Source organism: Pseudomassariella vexata, assembly GCF_002105095.1.
Source record: "Pseudomassariella vexata strain CBS 129021 chromosome Unknown BCR38scaffold_5, whole genome shotgun sequence".
Taxonomy (NCBI): Eukaryota; Fungi; Ascomycota; class Sordariomycetes; order Amphisphaeriales; family Pseudomassariaceae; genus Pseudomassariella; species Pseudomassariella vexata.
The window spans coordinates 2018049-2036623 of record NW_024467960.1 but is presented as its reverse complement, the minus strand read 5'-3'; the positions used below and the strand labels follow the sequence as shown (position 1 = coordinate 2036623).

Genomic DNA, 18575 nt, shown 5'->3' with positions numbered 1-18575 from the left:
CGGACGAGGCACCCGCTGCGGGCAACATCACTTGGGGTAGACATGTTGTTGATTTCCGCATTATCCAAGTACTGAGCGTGTCCTGAGCGTGTCCCAACCTGAAGACCGAGTCAGTGATGGGCCTGCACGTCATCGCAATCAGCAAGATACTGCCCCTGTCAATTTGGGAGTTTGGTCATGTTGGTGGTTCGATGTTGTTCTCATCACAAGGTTCACAATCCATGGATCCAGAGATGTGCAAAGGATCGCTCGAGGAAGGTAGCAACAGCGCTGAGTGCATGGACTGCAATGTAACGGAGGCCTTACGCGAGTTGGGTAGTTGGTAGGTTAGCAGAAATGATTTGGAGAATTGTTATATTGGAGAAGTTGGTGGGTGGTAAGAGCTTGGGAAGCTGCAGCAGAAGGAAAAATGCTCTACACCCCACCTCCAGTGGCCTGAGCTTTGCGGCAGTTGGTTAAATCAATTTTGAAATCTTCACCAACAGGTAGCGCGAACTGAAGTCATCCAACAATCTAGTGCGAGGATCATCCAACTTGCGCAACAACTCTTGCTTGGCCAGGTGCTTTTGGGTAACCAACCATCCCAGGTAGCACACCTAATCCACTACCATGTGCACGGACTGCGAATGCGGCCTGCACTGAGCTTGCATTTGTTTTCCGGGCTGAGAGCTTTTGATGTCCGTCATCAATTTCTTCGTAATTATGGGAAGTTACCGGTAGCAATTGCCGGTCCAAAACGTTATCTTCTTGGATACCTCAAGCCATAGTTATCTAGATGGCCATTAGCGAGCAGAAATGGCCGAGGCAAAAGACGTGGAGATTCTCGTGCATATCGCAGCACCCGGCAGAACCTCTGATGATGTCCGATACAGATCTTATGCCACAGCATACGTAGAATTTGAAGCAGCGACAAAGGTGCGGCTTACTAGTCCTCCTTCGCAGGTGAGCAGTGCGAATGAGATGGCTCTGCCTGAGGTTGCTGACAATGGCAACCCGCAGAATGGCAAGTCTGTCGCGGCCCAGCAAAGCTCTAGTTTGAGTCAGTTTCTGCCTTCACTGAGGTCTCCCGAGGCTTCCTTCCGTAGTGTGCAGGACAATGCAAAATCCCCCTGTCTACCTCAGAAGTCGTATTATACAACCATATCAGACCCTTCGGCAAGCCAAGTCCAAGAATCGCAATCGCCGTGGCAGTCACCGCCGAGTGTGGTTCAAGACTCATGTCCCCAAATTCAGGCTAACACTGCCATTTACTCCTCGCCAACACGTATCCTAGAGCATTACCTGCAGGGGTTTGACCATTCATCCCAGTCACATCACTCTGTCTCCCACGAGACAGGCAAGGCGTCTGCTTCTAGTTTTTCGTCTGGCGAACAGGATGCCCCCCCGACTGCCATCGTACCACACATTCCCGAGCCAACTGTGATCCCATGCACTCCGAATCTTAAACAGCGGGTGGTCGCAGCAGCGCCTGCTCAGAACGGGTACTCTAAGGTGTGTCGGCAAGCTATAGCACAAGCGGGCGCATCAGACGAAGACGAAGTGATTGATGAGACATTCTTGGGCTCGACCCCCGAGGCTGCCCCAGTGCCAAGAGCCGACTTTGAGCCTTCACTCGCCAAGAGACTCAAGGCTACAGTTCTGGAACAGAATTCACGGGGCTTGCTTCGCACATCCGGCGATATTGGTCCCAATGCCAATGGCGGCAGCCTTCAAAGCACCCCTAGTGTTGAGTTCCTCCCTGAGCATGGATACAACTATGAAGACCTAGAAGTTCACTCGCCGGATCCTCCTATCTCTGTTGCCCAGCTGCAGCCTCCCGACTTAATTACCTCTTATCTAGACAAGCTGGCCCACTCCCTCGAGATCCCTAAGCGGTTCCGTCCAGAGAAACAGAAACGGGATCTCCGGCCGATGGAACGCGGGTATTGGCTAGTCGATTGCAAGTCGTGGGACGCGCAGTTGAAGCGAGAAGGATGGGCCTTTCTCGTCAATTATGTCGCAACCGGCAAGGCTGGCTGGACCGTCTGGTGCAAGCGGGACTCTGGTTTCCATTGGGTACGGATATACTGCTTTGCCGTCATCGTGCCTCATGTTTTCTTACTGCTTTACTTGGCAAGCGGACGGAAGATTCTATATACTGGATGTTCATGGATCGACGGAGAAGGCGACACCGTCATCACCATGGGCGCGAAGGAGCATCATTCGGTGGCTTGATTTTGCTGTTTGCGCATAGTGACGCGCGCTGGGTATTAGAGCCTTGAGTTTAAGCATGGAGCGGCTGCATTGAGGTGGCGGATTGGTTTACCATTTGGTCAGAAGCATTGGGCAAGTATGGAGCATTGTATTTGAGTAACATTGGGGCATATCAGTTATAATACATTTAAGGTGCACCAGGGCGAACACTCTTGATGCCCTCATTTAACGTACTTTATTTTCTGCCTGAGAACTGTATCAATAAGTAGCCCGCAGCTCGTTTGGTATCTCCAAGACTCCATAACTGGTTACATGCCAGTGTCTGGTGGTTGCTAGTGTACACAGGTTGTGAATCAAATCAAAACGCAGAAATCTCTTTCTCTCCGCTCCGTCCATTCAGCTTACAGACCCAAAGCACTGGATCTTGCCGTTCTTTACAGCGTCCAACGTCTGGTACCTAGTACATATCCGCAATTTTGCGTTCCAGCCGTGAAAAAAGTCGGTCCTCCCCTAATGCAAGCCTCTCTGTTCAAGTTTCCACGAGAGCAGGAAACTAGACGGAGGAGCGTCTCATAGTCCGCTGGAGGACCGTGTTAACCTCTTTTTCATAACGGTTCATATCGGCTTGTGAGAGCTCGACATACGGCTGCATCGCATTTGGTCAATCATGGGCCATCAAGCAGGGGGGCTTCATGACTTACCTGTTTCTCAGCATCCGACATGTTACTCCACTCGGTTGATAGAGCTTTGCTAGACTCTTGGAAAGCTGGCGTTTCCCTCCCGGTGGATGTGAGGTCACTGTCACCAGAAGCCCAGCGACCCTTGACGAAGTACAGATACGCGCTGATAGGCTTCTTGGGCTGCCTCTCATCTTTGATGAGTTTCAAGACCTTGGGGAAATTGTAAACCTTCTTAAGCCTTCGGCGGGCATTGTTGGCAGCTTCGATCTGTGATGCGGGAATACTTTCCAACCAAGCCTTGTAGTCCGCACTGCGCTTTAGCTTCGTTGCATCGGCCATTTCATTAAAACGCTACAGCTTGCTGTTAGAACAATGGCGACATCGATTTGGAGTCGCGACTCGCCTGTAATTCCGAAGCCGGGAGCGATTTGAAGACTTGGTTCAAACCCGCCACCTTTTCCATGAAATACTCATGCGTTCCCGAATTTCCTGCCGTCTGTTCTTTCACAAATTCTAGGTATGGAGATCTGAAGGGTGCTGGCGGCTCTTCTCTGTACAAGGCTTCCTCCTTGAGCTTCATCTTTTCCCTCCGCGCCTGCATCAACAGTGCCGTTTTGGAGGGAGTCTGGGTGGCGGCAGGCTTCTTCTTGACGGGTGTCTTCGGTGCCTTCTTCTTCGCCACGGCGGCCTTCTTCGCAGGCTTCTTCGCAGGCTTCTTGGCAGTCTTCTTGGCAGTTTTCGTCACAGTATTCTTGGCCTTTCCCTTTCCCTTTTCTTTCGTCTCGATGACTTCCGTCTTCTTCGTCTTTGCGACAGCAGCGAAGTTCCTTGAAAACTTCAAGCGGTATGCGCCGAAGCTAGGCTGCTGCTGGCCCACGACGCGGATAGCCAGTCGAGAGATGGTGGTAGGGCAACATGACGTAGTGGACAAGCGCTGCACGGCAGCGCGTCCCACGGCGGATAGCATGGCTAGGAATTGTAGACTGCTGATTGCTGTGTGGGAATTGAGGAATCGGCGATTGAGGAGGTGCTCCAAGATGGAGTCATCAAAGCGACTAAGATAGTCCGGGTTCTCCTCAAAAATACTTGGTGGATTGGTCAGTGATCGCTGGGTGGACTTCGGGAGCTTCTGCCGTCGCCAAAGACTTCTTAAAAGCAAACCCTGGGAAATCAACAAATTGCACCCCAGCCCCCTTGTTTTAGCTTGACACTGCTGCTCGTTCGAACTGCGAACAAGCCACTAACGTACAACCCCACCTTTCTGGCCACCCACCTTTCCGGCCAACTACCTTTCCGGCCACCTAATCTGCCAACTACAACAACCTTCGGCACAACAGATTATCGTCGGTATTGGCTATTATTATACAATGCCTCGATATTCAGAAAATTCGATTCAAGGCGCTCTCAATGATATCAATCAAGGGATATCCCAGCGCCAGGCTTCCCTCCGATGGGGCGTTCCACGCTCTACCCTCCAATTACGACTCGGCGATGGCCTCAGCCATTCTGACGCATCAATCGCGTCGATGAAGCTATCTAGGGATCAGGAAGACGCGCTGATTGGATGGATCCTCGAGATGGATCGCGAGGGTCGTAGCCCGTCGGCGCTATTCATCGCTAAGATGGCGTTAATTCTGTTGCCTCAGGATCGTCGATCAGAGGGCCTCGGTCGCCATTGGGTTCATCGCTTTATTCAACGCCATCCAGAGGTCGGAAGTATCCAATCTCGACGCCTCGACCGTCAGCGATTTGATGGCCTATCGACGCAGAATATCGACGATTTCTTCGAGACGTACAAAGCCTTGATGTTAGCTCACGACTACTTTCCACACAACGTCTGGAATATGGACGAAACAGGCATCGCGATTGGCGAAGGGATCGAGGGTACAGTGTACGGATCGTCAGAGAAACGGAAAATATTCGTTCGGAGTGACGAAAGCCGCGAATGGGTCACTATATTACATGCTATATCGGCGATGGGTAATTCGTTGACCCCAGCAGTAATATACACTGGCAAGAGCCTCCAAGCCCAATGGTTTAACGATTGCGACGATATACCTGATTGGCAATATACTTATTCGTCCAACGGTTGGATCAGTACAGATATCGCCGTTCGATGGCTTCGTGATATCTTTATACCTCGTACACAACCAGTTGATCCCGACGAGCAGCGGCTCTTGATATTAGATGGTCATATCGCTCACGATAACGTCGAGTTCATATGGTTAGCCTATTGTAACAAGATCTCGTTACTATTTTTACCAGCACACTGTTCTCACGGGCTCCAACCTCTCGACGTCGCCGTATTTGCTCCATTAAAGCGGTACTATCGCTCGCTAGCGACATCTCTCTCGATCGAGTACTGTTCTGTTCCATTTAAAAAGTCGACGTTCCTCTCGCTATATATCGAGGCATATACGAAGTCGTTCACGATCAGTAATATACAATCAGGCTTCTCTGCAACTGGAATATACCCATTAGATCCATCGCGACCTCAGCCGACGATAGCCCCCCTATCAGAACGACCAACTACACCAACAACAGCTGGTAATTGGCTTGATCCGACAATAATGGCGACGCCAGTGACTAGCTTAGTAACTAGGGAGAGTCTGGCAGCGATTACGCCATTGCGATCGTCGCAACGGCTATTGTTTCGGAAGCTGACTCGTCGGCTAGATGTACAGAGCGTCGAGGTCGCTACTTTGACCCAACGTGTACACGCATTAGAAGCCGAGATAACTTCGTTACGCCCCAAACCACGTAAGAAGGTACGATTAGGGCCTAATGAACGATTTGGTAACACTGTACAGATTAAGGAAGCGATGGATCGAGCCCTTGAAGTAGAACGGCAACGAGACCAGGTACAACGTCGGAATCAGGTAATACTGGACCCAGCTAAGGCGTCAGAATCTATCAGATCTATACCTCAGGAAGCCCTGGAGCACAGCTTTCTATTAGAGCTGGTTGTACCTGAATAGCTATAATAGTACGTTGAATACACTGTTTCGAATACCTTCAATTGGATTACAATATGTGGCCAGAAACGTGGGTGGCCGGAAAGGTGGGGTTGTACGTTACCAGCTTAGACCGTACTACGTATGGGGAGAGCTATGACCACCATTGTGCAGAGCCTCGCTGGTCATTTCAGGTCTAGCGCCACCATCTATTACAGCCTTCAAATTGCTTTTGGACTTGACTGCAGTTTCAAGGCAGCTATGCACGGGCCACACCTGTCTACCATAGGACGTCGAAAGTTCCAAACTGTATTTGACGTCGTCGAAAGTGAAGTCGACCAACACTTTGCATCACTCCATCAACAACATCCAGACTTTTAAAGCGATACCTATATCGCCCCAAACTGCCCAAGATCTCTATAACGACCATTTGCGTACAGAAGCACGTTCATCGCCGCGAAATAATACCTCATACAACTCCAGTGGGATTGCACACTTATCCAATAAGGTAGTCGCTCTCGTCCTCGGACTGAAAACTTTCGCTGGTAGTTCTCACCATTGTGCCGGGCGCCTACACACAAAACTATGGCCCGGCTCCGAGACTCACGCTCACCAAGTCCTGCAGGAAGTCAGCATTCCTCCTCAAGACGACATCGTAGAGAGGATGGACGGAATCGAGATCGGGACCGGGACCGGGATAGAGACCGGCGAGATTATGGCCGCCGCGACAGGGACCGGCCCCATGACTACCGTCGACCCATAGATCGAAGAGATGACGACTACAGAGGCGGCGGCGGCAGGGACCGGCGGCGTTCGCGTGATCGCTATGGTGATCGGGAGAGGGACCGGGACCGGGACCGGGACCGTGTCAGAGACCGCTCTCCGGAAAATCGCCGGCGCGTAGATAGGGACTATCGAAGCAGGCGAGATGACTCCCGAGATCGAGACAGAGGGCGACGCGAAGGTACTACTGACTCTCGTCCGCGCAGTAGGCGAGATGCTAGCCGAGAACGCGTCCCCGCCCCCGTCGATGCCAACAAGGCAAACATGAAGACAGAGGTGCGTTTACCGAAGAGTCCCACAATCCCTACAAATATTTACAACCGCTTCCAGGTTTCTGATATGAAAGCCAAGCCGACTCCTGCAGTTGCTCAGTCCGATGCTGGCAAAAAGGCGGAACGTCTTGCCAAGCTGGCGGCGTGGAAGAAGAAGCAAGAGGAGAAGGAGAAACAGAAGGAGGCTACGCCAGGTGGAACCAGGAAGCTTCTTGCAGAAATGGATGAGAAAGCTAATGGTACTTCGGCGACTGTAACCCCGACTGCAGCATCTCCCTCCACAACAGCAGCCGTAGCGTCTCCAGCCGAGCCAGCTCACATAGCCTCGCCGGGAACCCCGTACGCTGGCAAGTTCGATCCGAAGGCCATTGCCAAAAAGGCGGCCCCGCGTACACACTCCCCCAGTGCTGCTCCCAAGCTCGGGGCTATTGGACAGTTGTCGTCTACTATACCGGCCACAAAACCCCCACCAGCAGCGAAGCCGAATGTTTCCGCGCTGCCGCAAAGTAGAGCCAAGACGAGTGGCTTCGGCTTTCACAAGCAGAATGCAGAGGCTGAGAAAGTCCCACAGAAGCGAAAGCTGATGCTCGATGAGGAGGAGACATCTGATAGAAAACTGGCTAAGCTACCCTCTTTACCCCTTCCTGATGTTGATGATACACCTTACGAGATCCAAGATGATGAGGACGATGCGGATAATTTCGCGGGTGATGAAGAAGAAGAAGCTGCTGCTGCTCGTGCTGCGCAGGAAAGACGAGAGGAACGGATTGCTCAAGAAAGTGCTCAACATCATGACGACATGGAAATCGACGCACCACATGAAGAGCCAAAAGAAGAACCTGTAGCGTCTGAACCGAACGGCGTGGCTGCTGTGCTGACTGCACCGGCTGTACTTGTTTCCGACGCCATGCAGGTCGACGAGAAGGAGGAGGAGGAGGATCCTCTCGATGCCTTTATGAACGATCTCGAAACCAAACCAACTGTCAGCAAAGTTCCTAAGACAAAGCCTCAAGCAAGCAAACCTCAGCAGGAGCCCGAAGCGTATTTCAGCGACGATGAATACGATTATCGGGACAAAGAGATCGACTCTGATTTCGTCGCCATCACGTCAAAAGCACGCAAGAAGAAAGACATCCCTGCTGTAGACTATACCAAGCTCAACCTGGATCCGATTCGCAAGAACTTCTGGGTCGAGCCCGCTGAATTGTCTGAAATGACCGAAGCCGAGGTGGTAGATCTCCGACTTGAACTCGACGGTATTAAAGTCTTTGGCAAGGATGTCCCCAAGCCGGTGCAGAAATGGTCTCAATGTGCCTTATCACGTAAAACGCTTGACATTATTGATGGGCTAGGTTTTGACAAGCCAACACCTATCCAGATGCAAGCGTTCCCCGCCATCATGTCCGGTCGCGACATTATTGGAATCGCAAAGACTGGATCCGGGAAAACTCTGGCTTTCCTGCTGCCCATGTTCCGACACATCAAGGATCAACAACCCCTTAAAGAGAATGACGGGCCAATCGGCTTAATCATGACCCCAACAAGAGAGTTAGCAACGCAGATCCATCGAGACTGCAAACCGTTCTTGAAGTCAATGGGATTGCGAGCAGTTTGTGCGTATGGTGGCGCCCCGATCAAAGATCATATTGCCGAACTGAAACGGGGCGCTGAGATTGTCGTATGCACCCCCGGGCGTATGATAGATCTCTTAGCTGCAAACCAGGGACGCGTGACGAATCTGAAGCGAGTGACATATGTCGTTCTGGATGAGGCTGATCGGATGTTCGATATGGGATTTGAGCCACAAGTCATGAAGATCCTTTCAAATATGCGACCAGACCGACAGAACATTCTCTTCTCGGCTACGATGCCACGTATCATGGACGCTTTGGCCAAGAAGGTTTTGAGTAACCCAGTTGAGATTACCGTTGGTGGTAGAAGCGTCGTTGCCCCGGAAATCACTCAGATCGTTGAGATCAGAGAAGAAAACAACAAGTTCATCCGCTTGCTTGAGCTCCTGGGAGAGCTGTACGATAAAGATGAAGACGCTCGAAGCTTGATCTTTGTGGAGCGGCAGGAGAAAGCTGACGACCTGCTCAAAGAACTGATGCGGAAAGGTTACCCTTGCATGTCAATCCACGGCGGCAAAGACCAAATTGACCGTGACTCGACCATCGAAGACTTCAAAAATGGCGTCGTTCCAATCATGATTGCGACGTCGGTTGCCGCACGAGGCCTTGATGTGAAGCAGCTCAAGCTAGTGGTCAACTACGACGCGCCGAATCATCTTGAAGATTATGTGCATAGAGCTGGGCGTACTGGGCGTGCTGGCAATAAAGGCACGGCTGTGTCATTTGTTACACCAGATCAAGAGAATTGCGCGCCTGGCATTGCGAAGGCGCTTGAACAAAGTGGCCAGCCAATACCTGAGCAACTTGAAGAAATGCGCAAGGCCTTCAAGGAGAAGGTCAAATCTGGCAAAGCCAAAGATCAGACAGGGTTTGGAGGAAAGGGTCTCGAACGGCTGGACCAAGAGAGAGAGGCGGCGAGACTGCGGGAACGCAAATCTCACCGAACCGAAGGTGAAGAAGAAGAGCCGAACAAGGAGGAAGGGGCTGCAGATGACAAGAAAGCCGACAAGGCTGTTTCGGCTATCCAAGCGGCTGCCTCAGCTGTATCATCCCGTGATGCCGCTCCCAAGACGGTCGACCTCGAACCTAAGTTTACCATCCACAAACGGGAAGAGGCGCCAGCGTCGTCGACCAGTGGCAACAACCCCTTGGACAAGGTATCAACGGCCATCAATGCCATCAACGCACGTCTCGGAAAAGCCGGACAACTTCGGCCAGGACAGCCTATTGACAACAAGGGTCCTGATGCGGGTGCGTACCACGCAACGCTTGAGATTCACGACTTTCCTCAAAAGGCCCGTTGGGCTGTCACGAACCGAACCAACGTGGCCAAGATCTTGGAGGCGACTGGCACTTCGATTACTACGAAGGGAACATTTTACGGGACAGGAAAGGAGGTTCCACCGGGCGGAGCTCCCAAGCTGTACATTTTAGTTGAAGGTGATACCGAATTGGTTGTTGCCAACGCCATGGCGGAGCTCACGCGTTTATTGAAGGAAGGCACTGTGGCTGCTGCCGATGCTGATAGTCGGGCACCTATTGGTGGAAGGTACACTGTTACGTAGACAAACGGAAGGAGGTAATATTATCGTGGAAAACCATTCTAACGCAATGCTCCTGGGCTGAATACGCCCGATGCACCCCTCAACTATGTGAAATATTCCAAATGGCATCAGCCCATGAGTTATCAGGGGTTGGGCGCACGTGTTAAGCAATGTAAGACGCGCGGATTCGACATTGCCCTGCCCTCTGGAGTTCTCCAGCAACCTCTAGGGGCCAAACAAATATAGATTGTCGCCCTAACTTATCATCGCAGTGCTCTGTTCATGAACAACCTAGTTATAATTCCTCGCCTGAGCCGCCTCATCAGCATCTCTCGCCCTCACTTCCTGCTGGCTGACCTCCTTGAGGATGTCCTGCCTCGTCTGCTTCCTCTGCGCCTGCAGCTGGAAACCTAACTTGCCCGTAGCCTTTGAAGCTGCTTTAGCACGTGCCTAATGCGTTCCATGGTTTAGCTCCTTTGCACCTTTCGAAAGATCGGAATGCTGAGTTTATACCTCTGCAGCTTCTGCGGCCCGCTGCCGCGCGTCGTCTGCCGTGGCGCCGCCGCTGCTGCCTTGCGACGCGCTCGTGTCCTTGCCGCCCAACGTCCGTGGCGGACCGCCAACCTTTGCGGGTACCGAAGCTCGCTGCGGCTGTGGCGGAGCGGCACCGACTACGCGACCCGGGGTGGAGAAATTCTCGCTTTCTTGCTTGCCGCAGATGTTGCCCATTCTTGCGCGAGTGTGGGCGGGTGGTGGGTGGTTGTTGCTGGGCTTCTCATAAGCTTGCCGCGATACGCAGGTGGTTGATATCAGAGTTCAGTCAAGTAAAGATAGGCGAGATTAGGTTCAAGTGAATGTGTGATAGCGGATATGCAGGTATCTTCGGGATCACAATGAGACGAGTTTAAGAGAGAATCCAATCGTGTCAAGGATGTTTCGGAGCATGATGAGAGATGGCCACATGTGTCTCAGACCTCAAAGGGATGGGAGACGAGGCCTGTAGTTGGATATGTCGTCTGCGACTGAGACATTGGATGGGCAAGAGATAGGGAGCACATTGCGGGGGAGGGGCTAGCTCAGCCTCAAACCGGCGAAAGGCACAGCTAGGGTCTGGCAATGATTGAGCTACCTGCTCATTGAGGCCATCTTGCCAAACAGTTCTGGATGCCAAATGCAAATAAACACACAGGCGGCAACAGCATCAACACAAGGTTTGCCCCGTACGCTATCCCACTCATGTCCATAGATGAATGTGTGCTCACAATCAGCTATATCCCAAAACCCGCTCAAAAATACATGGCTGGCATGAGCAAGCTCTGGGCTCTACTTAGCTCCAGCACATTGGTTCAGCAGCTGGCACCGCCTGGTGCGACAAGCCTCAGGTCACACCTGCAGCTAAATTTTAACGCAACCGGGTCACCCCGCGCTGTCGCCAATCAACGCATGCAATCAATCATGCCATCTTGAGAATTTTCACAGGACAAACCTTGACTCGTGAGTCCCTTGATGGCTGGCTCTTTAGCAGCCCCACCTTTGAGCCGTCTTTTTCGCGGACGGATTTGAGGCTTCACCCACTCGTTGAGCGACAATATCAAAGCCAAAATTCCGGGTCGGTGGTCCATCGCTGTACACTTGAGCGCTCAAGAGGCTCATATCTGGAAAACTCCGCAGCCAACTGGTGCTAACCTCGAAAAATCAATGGGCGCGCGTCACAGCCAAGTACCCTAGTTCTGACGCCATGATACTTTAAGGGCAGTGGCCATCAAGGTACTCAAACAAGAGCGCCTGTCGACTTCTTGCGCCCATCAGCAGTGAAATCGCATTCTTCTTGGTGAATCTACTTTGGTGAACCCGCAGAAGCTCGAGCCTCAAGACCAGTGGTACAGCACGAATTCTTCCTTACTTGTGATCCAATTGCAGCCATTCTTAAAATCCACGGGGCCAGTCCTATCACGAGCGCCGACATTGTCTCTACCCGTGTGGTCTCGTCCCTGAGGCTCTCGGCGGTTGTGCAGAGCACTGGTCTTCGGGCAGACGCCACAAGGTCATGTCCTTGACGCCAAAGAACCGGTAGCTGATGCTGGAAGATGGACGATTCCATCAATCCCAATGATCAGGACTACGGGCTCTCGTTGAACCCGTCCACGTCGATGGGCAGATGTGATAGCCCAGCAGCCGGGTCCAACGGCTCGGCTTTTGCATCCAACTATCCCACCGGCCTTCACTCATTCAACTACATGATGCCGTCGTCTCTCGACATGTCGGCGTCCTTCGCGTCGCATGATGACTCCTGTATCGACACTTGTGTTGGCGGCTTTACCACTCACGGACTACACAGACACGCATATCCTCCTGTCCCCTACAGCCGGCCTCGATACCAGACCAGTTCTGTGTCGTACCCGTACCCTTTGCCGGAAAACACCTTCTTCCCCAGCCCTGCAACACATTTCGACGGTTTCATGTACAATAATTTCATGTCCAATCACTCGGATCTCAAATACAGCTCGGATTTAGGAGAAAGGTCCCTGCACCAACAGGTCGGCAGCAGTCAGCAGATTGGGGATACGTTCAATGGCAACAACACCAACTTTGCGGCGATGCGGCAACAGCCGGTAACTGACGACTGCGTTTCCGTCAACTGCAGTCAAGTATCCTGCAGTAGCCAGTGCTGCTCGACCCTAGCCTGTGAGGAGGAAGACTGTGCAGACGATGGCGTCCCGTGTGATGACCTTCACTGCTTCGACGATAATGATGCTAGCGGTTCTTTGGATCATATCTGGAACATGCCCGACGACTGGAATTCCCATGCTCACGCAGAACCTAGCTTCTTATCGCACAATCCGCCTTGCAACCACACCAACGCCGAACATGATGTTGCCATCACTCTGCGGAATCTGGGGGCACCTTCCGCTTCGGGCTCGATCGAGCAGCCGGACTGCATGCAGTTCCCGTGTCCTGACTTTGGCCAAGTGGACTACATGGCTCAAACAAACGGCTCTCTACGTCCAGCACTTGAAGAAACACCTCCACTCATGCCTGATACAGCTGACACCAGTCCCAAAACGCCAGAGCCGGACGACTGTCTCAAAAGCCCAAATTGCGCTGACCAGCAACATACTTGCCGGTGGATCGTGAGCGACGAAGGAGCGAAGCATGAGCATTTGTGTAGCCGGTCGTTCAGCACCCCTATCGATCTGGATAAGCATCTCCGTGAAGATCACCTTGCCCACATGTCCAGCAAGACCAAATACAAGTGTTTGTGGAAGGGCTGTGTCCGAAAGGACCACCAGGAATTCGCATCTAGGAATAAGCTGCGCCGTCATCTCTCGACCCATACTTCTTGTGAGTTGTGAAGAACAACGACAAGGTGAAAACACCGACTGATCGAGCAACAGACAAGCCATTCGAGTGTAAACAGTGCGGAGAGGGCTTCTCGGCTCAACAGGCTCTGGACCAACATATCCGAATACACACGGGAGACAAGCCTTACGTATGCGACGTAGAAGGCTGTGATAAGGCATTCAAACAGAAAAGCGCGTTAAGTAAGTTGTCTCCTCGTTTCATCAGCGGGACGGACCCCCAGCTGACACTCATCAGCAATGCACAAGCGAACCCACACGGGAGAGAAACCATTGGTATGTGAATACTGCGGGAAGCGGTTCTGCGAGTCGTCCAACCTGTCAAAACATCGCAAGATCCACAACCCAGTCTATAAGCACAAATGCACAGAACCTGGGTGTGGCAAGGAATTCATCCGCCTCGACCAATTGAGGCGGCACACGGAAAAGCACGAGAGACAGAGGAAAAAGACGAAGGATCGTCTTCAGCGGGCTACGCCGCCTGAGTTGTCAATCCAAGTAGAACCGTTATATATCATATGATGTTAAAGTGGGTTACAAGTGGACGTGAATGAGCATATGCGTACACGATATCCCCCAATGGGACGCAACAATGGTCCGCTTGGAGCACATGGCGGCCAAGGGTCATATGGGTGCATCTATCAGCACGAAACTTAGCAAATGGGTTTGCCACTTGGCGGATTGGAGTTTACAAGTGGACGGGTTTCAAAAGTAATTGGGGCGGTTTACGCAATAGGTAGATTACGGTTGCGATGGACATGAGCATGATGAGGAGATGCTAGGACGAATCGACTTCGTTACATGGGCATCGTATATGCCACTAATTCGCTAGGCTTACTTGCAGCAAAACGTACTTTACCAGTGTAGCCTTACATACGATCCATATGTCAACGACGTAAGAAAGCCTAGGCACTATCTGATCTGCGCCAACGATTATCTGCTTCAGTTCAGGGTCTATCCCTGAGCGCATTCAAAAAGTAACCACCGGCACAGGCCAGTGGATATTTTTACTTCTTCCTCGTTTCAGGGTAGCCTAGCTCCATCATCAAAGTCCAGATAGATAGATTACTTGGAGTAAATTCGCTGTGCAGAGTATAAACTTGTTGGCATGAAGAATGTATGAATGAGCCTGCTTAGAATCATCGTCACGTTAGCTCCACCTGGGGGCAGAGGTTGGGGAGCGGGTCACCATGGCATGAGTAGGTCCTTCTAAGAATGTCTTAGGCAAGTTGTGAAGGGGATATGATCCCTCATATTGCCACACGAAAGGGCACAACTCGAGGGTTCCTAGCCGAGTTCGCGAAGACTCCGTCTGGTAAAGACACCAAGTCGAGGCCATGGCCATGTAACAGCACTGCTGACCACTGTTTTTTTCCCATAGTAAGTTGCTGAATCGCAATCGTAGCGGACAAAACTTGGGGGTTTATTGAAGATAAGCGCATCCAACGCGGCTTCTCCTATATCACCCAATCAACCTGCCCCTTCGTACTGCACCGTTCACAACTGGGGCCTTGGCTCTTTGCTTCGAGGTTGGTGTGCACTTCATGGATCGCAGTCACGAGTAGACAGGGAATCGGTAGCGGGAGGTTGCTTGGTAACACAATCGCATTTGTGATTCATTTACAGCTTCATTGTGGCTGCTAAGTATGACCTCGTAAACACCTGGACCGGGCAACCGTAAAAGCCGTGTGATGCCATGCAAAGATCAGAGATTCCCCATTTTTGAGGAAAGAACCACACCTCGTCGAGACCATTTTTCACCCAATGCCAAAGGTGAAACCATCACTTAAGCCTGCGCGTACTCATGTTAGCATTTCCAAATCCCTGTGTGCTCAAAATTTCTTCGGGTTCCCAGCATTTACCTTAACGGCGTATTTGCGTTGGGGGAAGTGCTGCTCGCGCTTGCGGGTCTTCTCGAGCTTCTTGGATGCATCGGCTGCGGACAAACGTCTTCGGATTGCGCGGGTCTGCTTGGGACGCAAATCCAAAGGCATGTACTTCTTGTTCTTGTAGAACAGGCGAAGCTGGGCGCGCTGCTTGATGTTGACGACCGTAAGGACCCGGGCAATAGACTTTCGCAGGTCGTGGCTGAAATAAATGGTCAGTACTTCCGCATCGGTGCCCTAGGTAGTAGTTCGTCTTCCATACATCTTGTTGAGCTTGGAACCCGCCGACGCGATCTTCTGGATTCTCAGCTGGCCCAGCTCGGTTTTCAGCTCCGATAGTTGCTTGGTGAGATCCTCCTTGTTCTTGGACCACAGGGCCCCCGCCTTGACCTTGCTCGTGGACTGTTGTAGAGACATCGAGGTTAGCTTGAATCCAGCTTTTCGGGGTTTTGCGTTGTGTGGAAATTTCTCGAGGTAGAAGGTGGGTGGATCAATCGTCCATTCGATCGCAAAATTCATAAAATGTCAGTAATGGAGGAGGGCAATAGCTTACCATCTTGATTGCTGGCTAGGAGAGCACGTCGTTCTGTGTCTGTCGAGATAATTGCACGAAGTCGTTGTCGGGATGCTGAGAAGGCTTGAGGCTTTGACTGTCCGACGTTAGAATGCTTCAAAAAATCGTGTGGGATCAAAATGCAAAAATGGGTAAAGTGGGCAAGAGCCATGGAACCACGAGCCACAAGCCACACTGAACAGCCAGGATCCAGGCAGGTATGCTTATAAGCAATATGTGGCGTCAGTGGTCTGGTTGTGACACCGGAACAATGATTTGAAACTTGCCTTTCGGGGAATGCCGTGAATCCGAGCAACAGCTCGAACCTTCTCTATAGCACCCCAACCTTTATCTTCCCCAGCAGGAGCACCTCTGGGCATTTTTGGAATTGCGTAGCAATAGTTCGCAGTTAGAAGGCGTTAACGTGTATGCATAAAGACGAGTTGAAGTTATCGGGGTTAGGGTGCAAACGGGCGCTGATCAATTCATGTAGGTCATCACCCCGCTAAGAACAATCAGTTCCATAACTTTGCATAACTTTGCATAACTTAGTATAACATTCCATCCAGCATTATCCTCCAGTTTTACAAGTTGATGCAAGTAGGAATATGCATATTGATAACTAGTCTGTTCTATAGCAATGCAAAATGCTTTTGGCGTTTACATTTCCTCCATAAATAACACCTCGAACCGAGCATGGTGACTTCAAATACACATGAGCTGATCGTCCCTGGAACACAAACCAAGGCGAGAACAGAGTGGAGCTGGTCTGTGCTGGTGCCGGTCCTAACATCCCGGGCTTCGTGATTCAACTCGTAACCACGCTTGCCGGTCTGGCTTCCAAGCATACCATCAGTACTAGTACGCAACTGCTTCATAGAGTCAAAATATACGAAATTCACCATCCACTTAATCCCTGAGTGTTTAGGACTCTTGCTTTTTTGGCCCAGATACCCGTACTGCCAATAACATTAAACCGGCTACACGTGAAGCAGACTTACATCCACGTACCTTTACTACCATCCAGACCCGAACAGGCCTCGGCTAGCCACTCCATCATCTGCACCAACCTACACGCTCAGGAGGCAACCTTCAGTTGTGAGAATTCATCACATAATTCAAGAACAAGATGGCAGCAGCTGCAGGAGCCCAGGGCTGGGCCCAGTTGCGACAACAAGCTCGAAGCTTGGAGTCTCAGGTTAGCAACATCAAGCTCCTTGAGCGACAGGCCATGTGTTAATAAGTCGTATTCCAGACGGAGACGCTATTCCAAACATATTCCCAGTTCTCCACAATACCAAATATACCACCAAAGCCGACGACAGAAGAGAAGGAAACAGAAGCCAAGCTGACAGAGCTCCTTGAGAAGGTACAGCTCCCTCCATGATATACAGCATCTCGCCAGCCTCGGCTAACGCACGTAACCACAGAGAGACTCCGTTATCAGCCAATTGGCTCGCCTCCTCGACTCCGAAGCCGCCCTGACCTCCTCCGCCCTCAAACAAAACAACTTGTCCCTCCTGCGCGAGAAGCTCTCGGAGCACCGCCGGGATCTAAACCGGCTGCACTCCAACCTCCAAGAGGCGCGAAACCGCGCCAACCTGCTCCCCAACGTACGCTCCACCATCGACGCCTACCACGCCAGCCAACCGGGGGCCGCCGAGGCCGACTACATGCTGGACGAGCGGAACCGCATCGACAACAGTCATAATGTGGTGGACAGCGTGCTCAGTCAGGCCTACGCCACCAACGAGAGCTTCATGGCGCAACGCGAGACGCTGGCTAGCATCAACCGACGGATTACCATGGCTGCTAGCCAAGTGCCGGGGTTGAATACGTTGATTGGGAAGATCTCGGCGAGGAAACGGAGGGATGGAATTATCATGGGCAGCTTCATTGCGTTCTGCTTTGTGTTGTTCTTCTGGCTTGTATGATTGATCTGTTGAAGGAGCGCAGGGCATCGGCCTGGACATTTTTAACGGGGGCCGTTTGTATGATGGTTGTGTTGGTTCTGGATATTCCTTGGACTCACCAGCTGGCATGTTTGTTTCGCAAGGCGTTCTGGAGTGATGCGGTTGGGCGCCAGCTTGCCTTGTATGGTACTATTTGGCATGGACGGAGTGAACTAGATGCTGAGTACTGCGTCTCAAATTGAGGATGAGTGCAAATTACCATATCCGCTTATATCTGCACAGGTGAGTTATGATTTTTGAGAGGTTTGTCACTGGCCATTATCGACTTATGGAGCCGGTTGCGAATTGTTGGTATTATATACCACGGACTGGGGGGTAATCATTCAAGTTAAGACACCTGAACACAAGTGTACACTTTGACTGCAGCTACATGTCACCCCTAACGACATTACCATGGCCCATGGTAACCCAAGGCCCAGATGAGGGACCCATAGAAACTTATCGAGCAAGTAGCGATGAAACTATACTCCCCCACGCGTATGGTAAATTTTGCTATTAGCTTTGGTCCACATTGTGACATCACCTTGTCTGGTTAGGTCCACTGAGATTCCTCGGAGACACACGAGTATAAGAAATCCTATGACCTCGCATTTGCATATGTTTAGCAATCCTTACGATCTCTTTATCACAACGATTGTCGTACAAAGAACAAATACATGCACTCAAACGCCTTCTTCTTCATCCAAGAACACGATCGAGATTGAGACATCACCTCCTCTCAACTACAAAGAACTCGTCACTACTCAA

The 18575-nt window shown here is 51.4% G+C and overlaps 7 protein-coding genes across 7 annotated transcripts; 4 read left to right on the top strand and 3 right to left on the bottom strand.

The window, feature by feature from the left end:
- Positions 1-461: 461 nt before the first annotated feature.
- Positions 462-2400, top strand: BCR38DRAFT_389986 (uncharacterized protein). Its single transcript, XM_040857550.1, has 2 exons — positions 462-942; positions 1000-2400. The coding sequence occupies exons 1-2, from the start codon at positions 796-798 to the stop codon at positions 2212-2214; spliced, it is 1362 nt and encodes a 453-aa protein (XP_040717334.1). The 5' UTR covers positions 462-795; the 3' UTR covers positions 2215-2400.
- On the bottom strand, positions 2401-4005 carry BCR38DRAFT_430033 (uncharacterized protein). Its single transcript, XM_040860014.1, has 3 exons — positions 3277-4005; positions 2895-3224; positions 2401-2839 (listed from the first exon to the last, which is right to left on the bottom strand). The coding sequence occupies exons 1-3, from the start codon at positions 3838-3840 to the stop codon at positions 2747-2749; spliced, it is 987 nt and encodes a 328-aa protein (XP_040717333.1). The 5' UTR covers positions 3841-4005; the 3' UTR covers positions 2401-2746.
- A 2001-nt stretch (positions 4006-6006) lies between these two features.
- Positions 6007-10108, top strand: BCR38DRAFT_430014 (uncharacterized protein). The gene is made up of 2 exons (XM_040860013.1): positions 6007-6886; positions 6941-10108. Exons 1-2 carry the CDS (start codon positions 6413-6415, stop codon positions 10076-10078), a joined length of 3612 nt encoding a protein of 1203 aa, XP_040717332.1. The 5' UTR covers positions 6007-6412; the 3' UTR covers positions 10079-10108.
- Positions 10109-10348: 240 nt separating this feature from the next.
- On the bottom strand, positions 10349-10786 carry BCR38DRAFT_456931 (uncharacterized protein; the record flags this gene model as incomplete). The annotated part of the gene is made up of 2 exons (XM_040861981.1): positions 10349-10507; positions 10571-10786. 2 exons carry the CDS (start codon positions 10784-10786, stop codon positions 10349-10351), a joined length of 375 nt encoding a protein of 124 aa, XP_040717331.1.
- A 2303-nt stretch (positions 10787-13089) lies between these two features.
- Positions 13090-13938, top strand: BCR38DRAFT_340414 (uncharacterized protein; the record flags this gene model as incomplete). Its single annotated transcript, XM_040855787.1, has 3 exons — positions 13090-13399; positions 13453-13599; positions 13655-13938. 3 exons carry the CDS (start codon positions 13090-13092, stop codon positions 13936-13938), a joined length of 741 nt encoding a protein of 246 aa, XP_040717330.1.
- A 1310-nt stretch (positions 13939-15248) lies between these two features.
- On the bottom strand, positions 15249-15719 carry BCR38DRAFT_456930 (ribosomal L29 protein-domain-containing protein; the record flags this gene model as incomplete). The annotated part of the gene is made up of 2 exons (XM_040861980.1): positions 15249-15504; positions 15565-15719. 2 exons carry the CDS (start codon positions 15717-15719, stop codon positions 15249-15251), a joined length of 411 nt encoding a protein of 136 aa, XP_040717329.1.
- Positions 15720-16872: 1153 nt separating this feature from the next.
- BCR38DRAFT_178192 (uncharacterized protein) lies at positions 16873-17994 on the top strand. Its single transcript, XM_040853911.1, has 3 exons — positions 16873-17053; positions 17111-17224; positions 17286-17994. The coding sequence occupies exons 1-3, from the start codon at positions 16985-16987 to the stop codon at positions 17787-17789; spliced, it is 687 nt and encodes a 228-aa protein (XP_040717328.1). The 5' UTR covers positions 16873-16984; the 3' UTR covers positions 17790-17994.
- Positions 17995-18575: the final 581 nt, after the last annotated feature.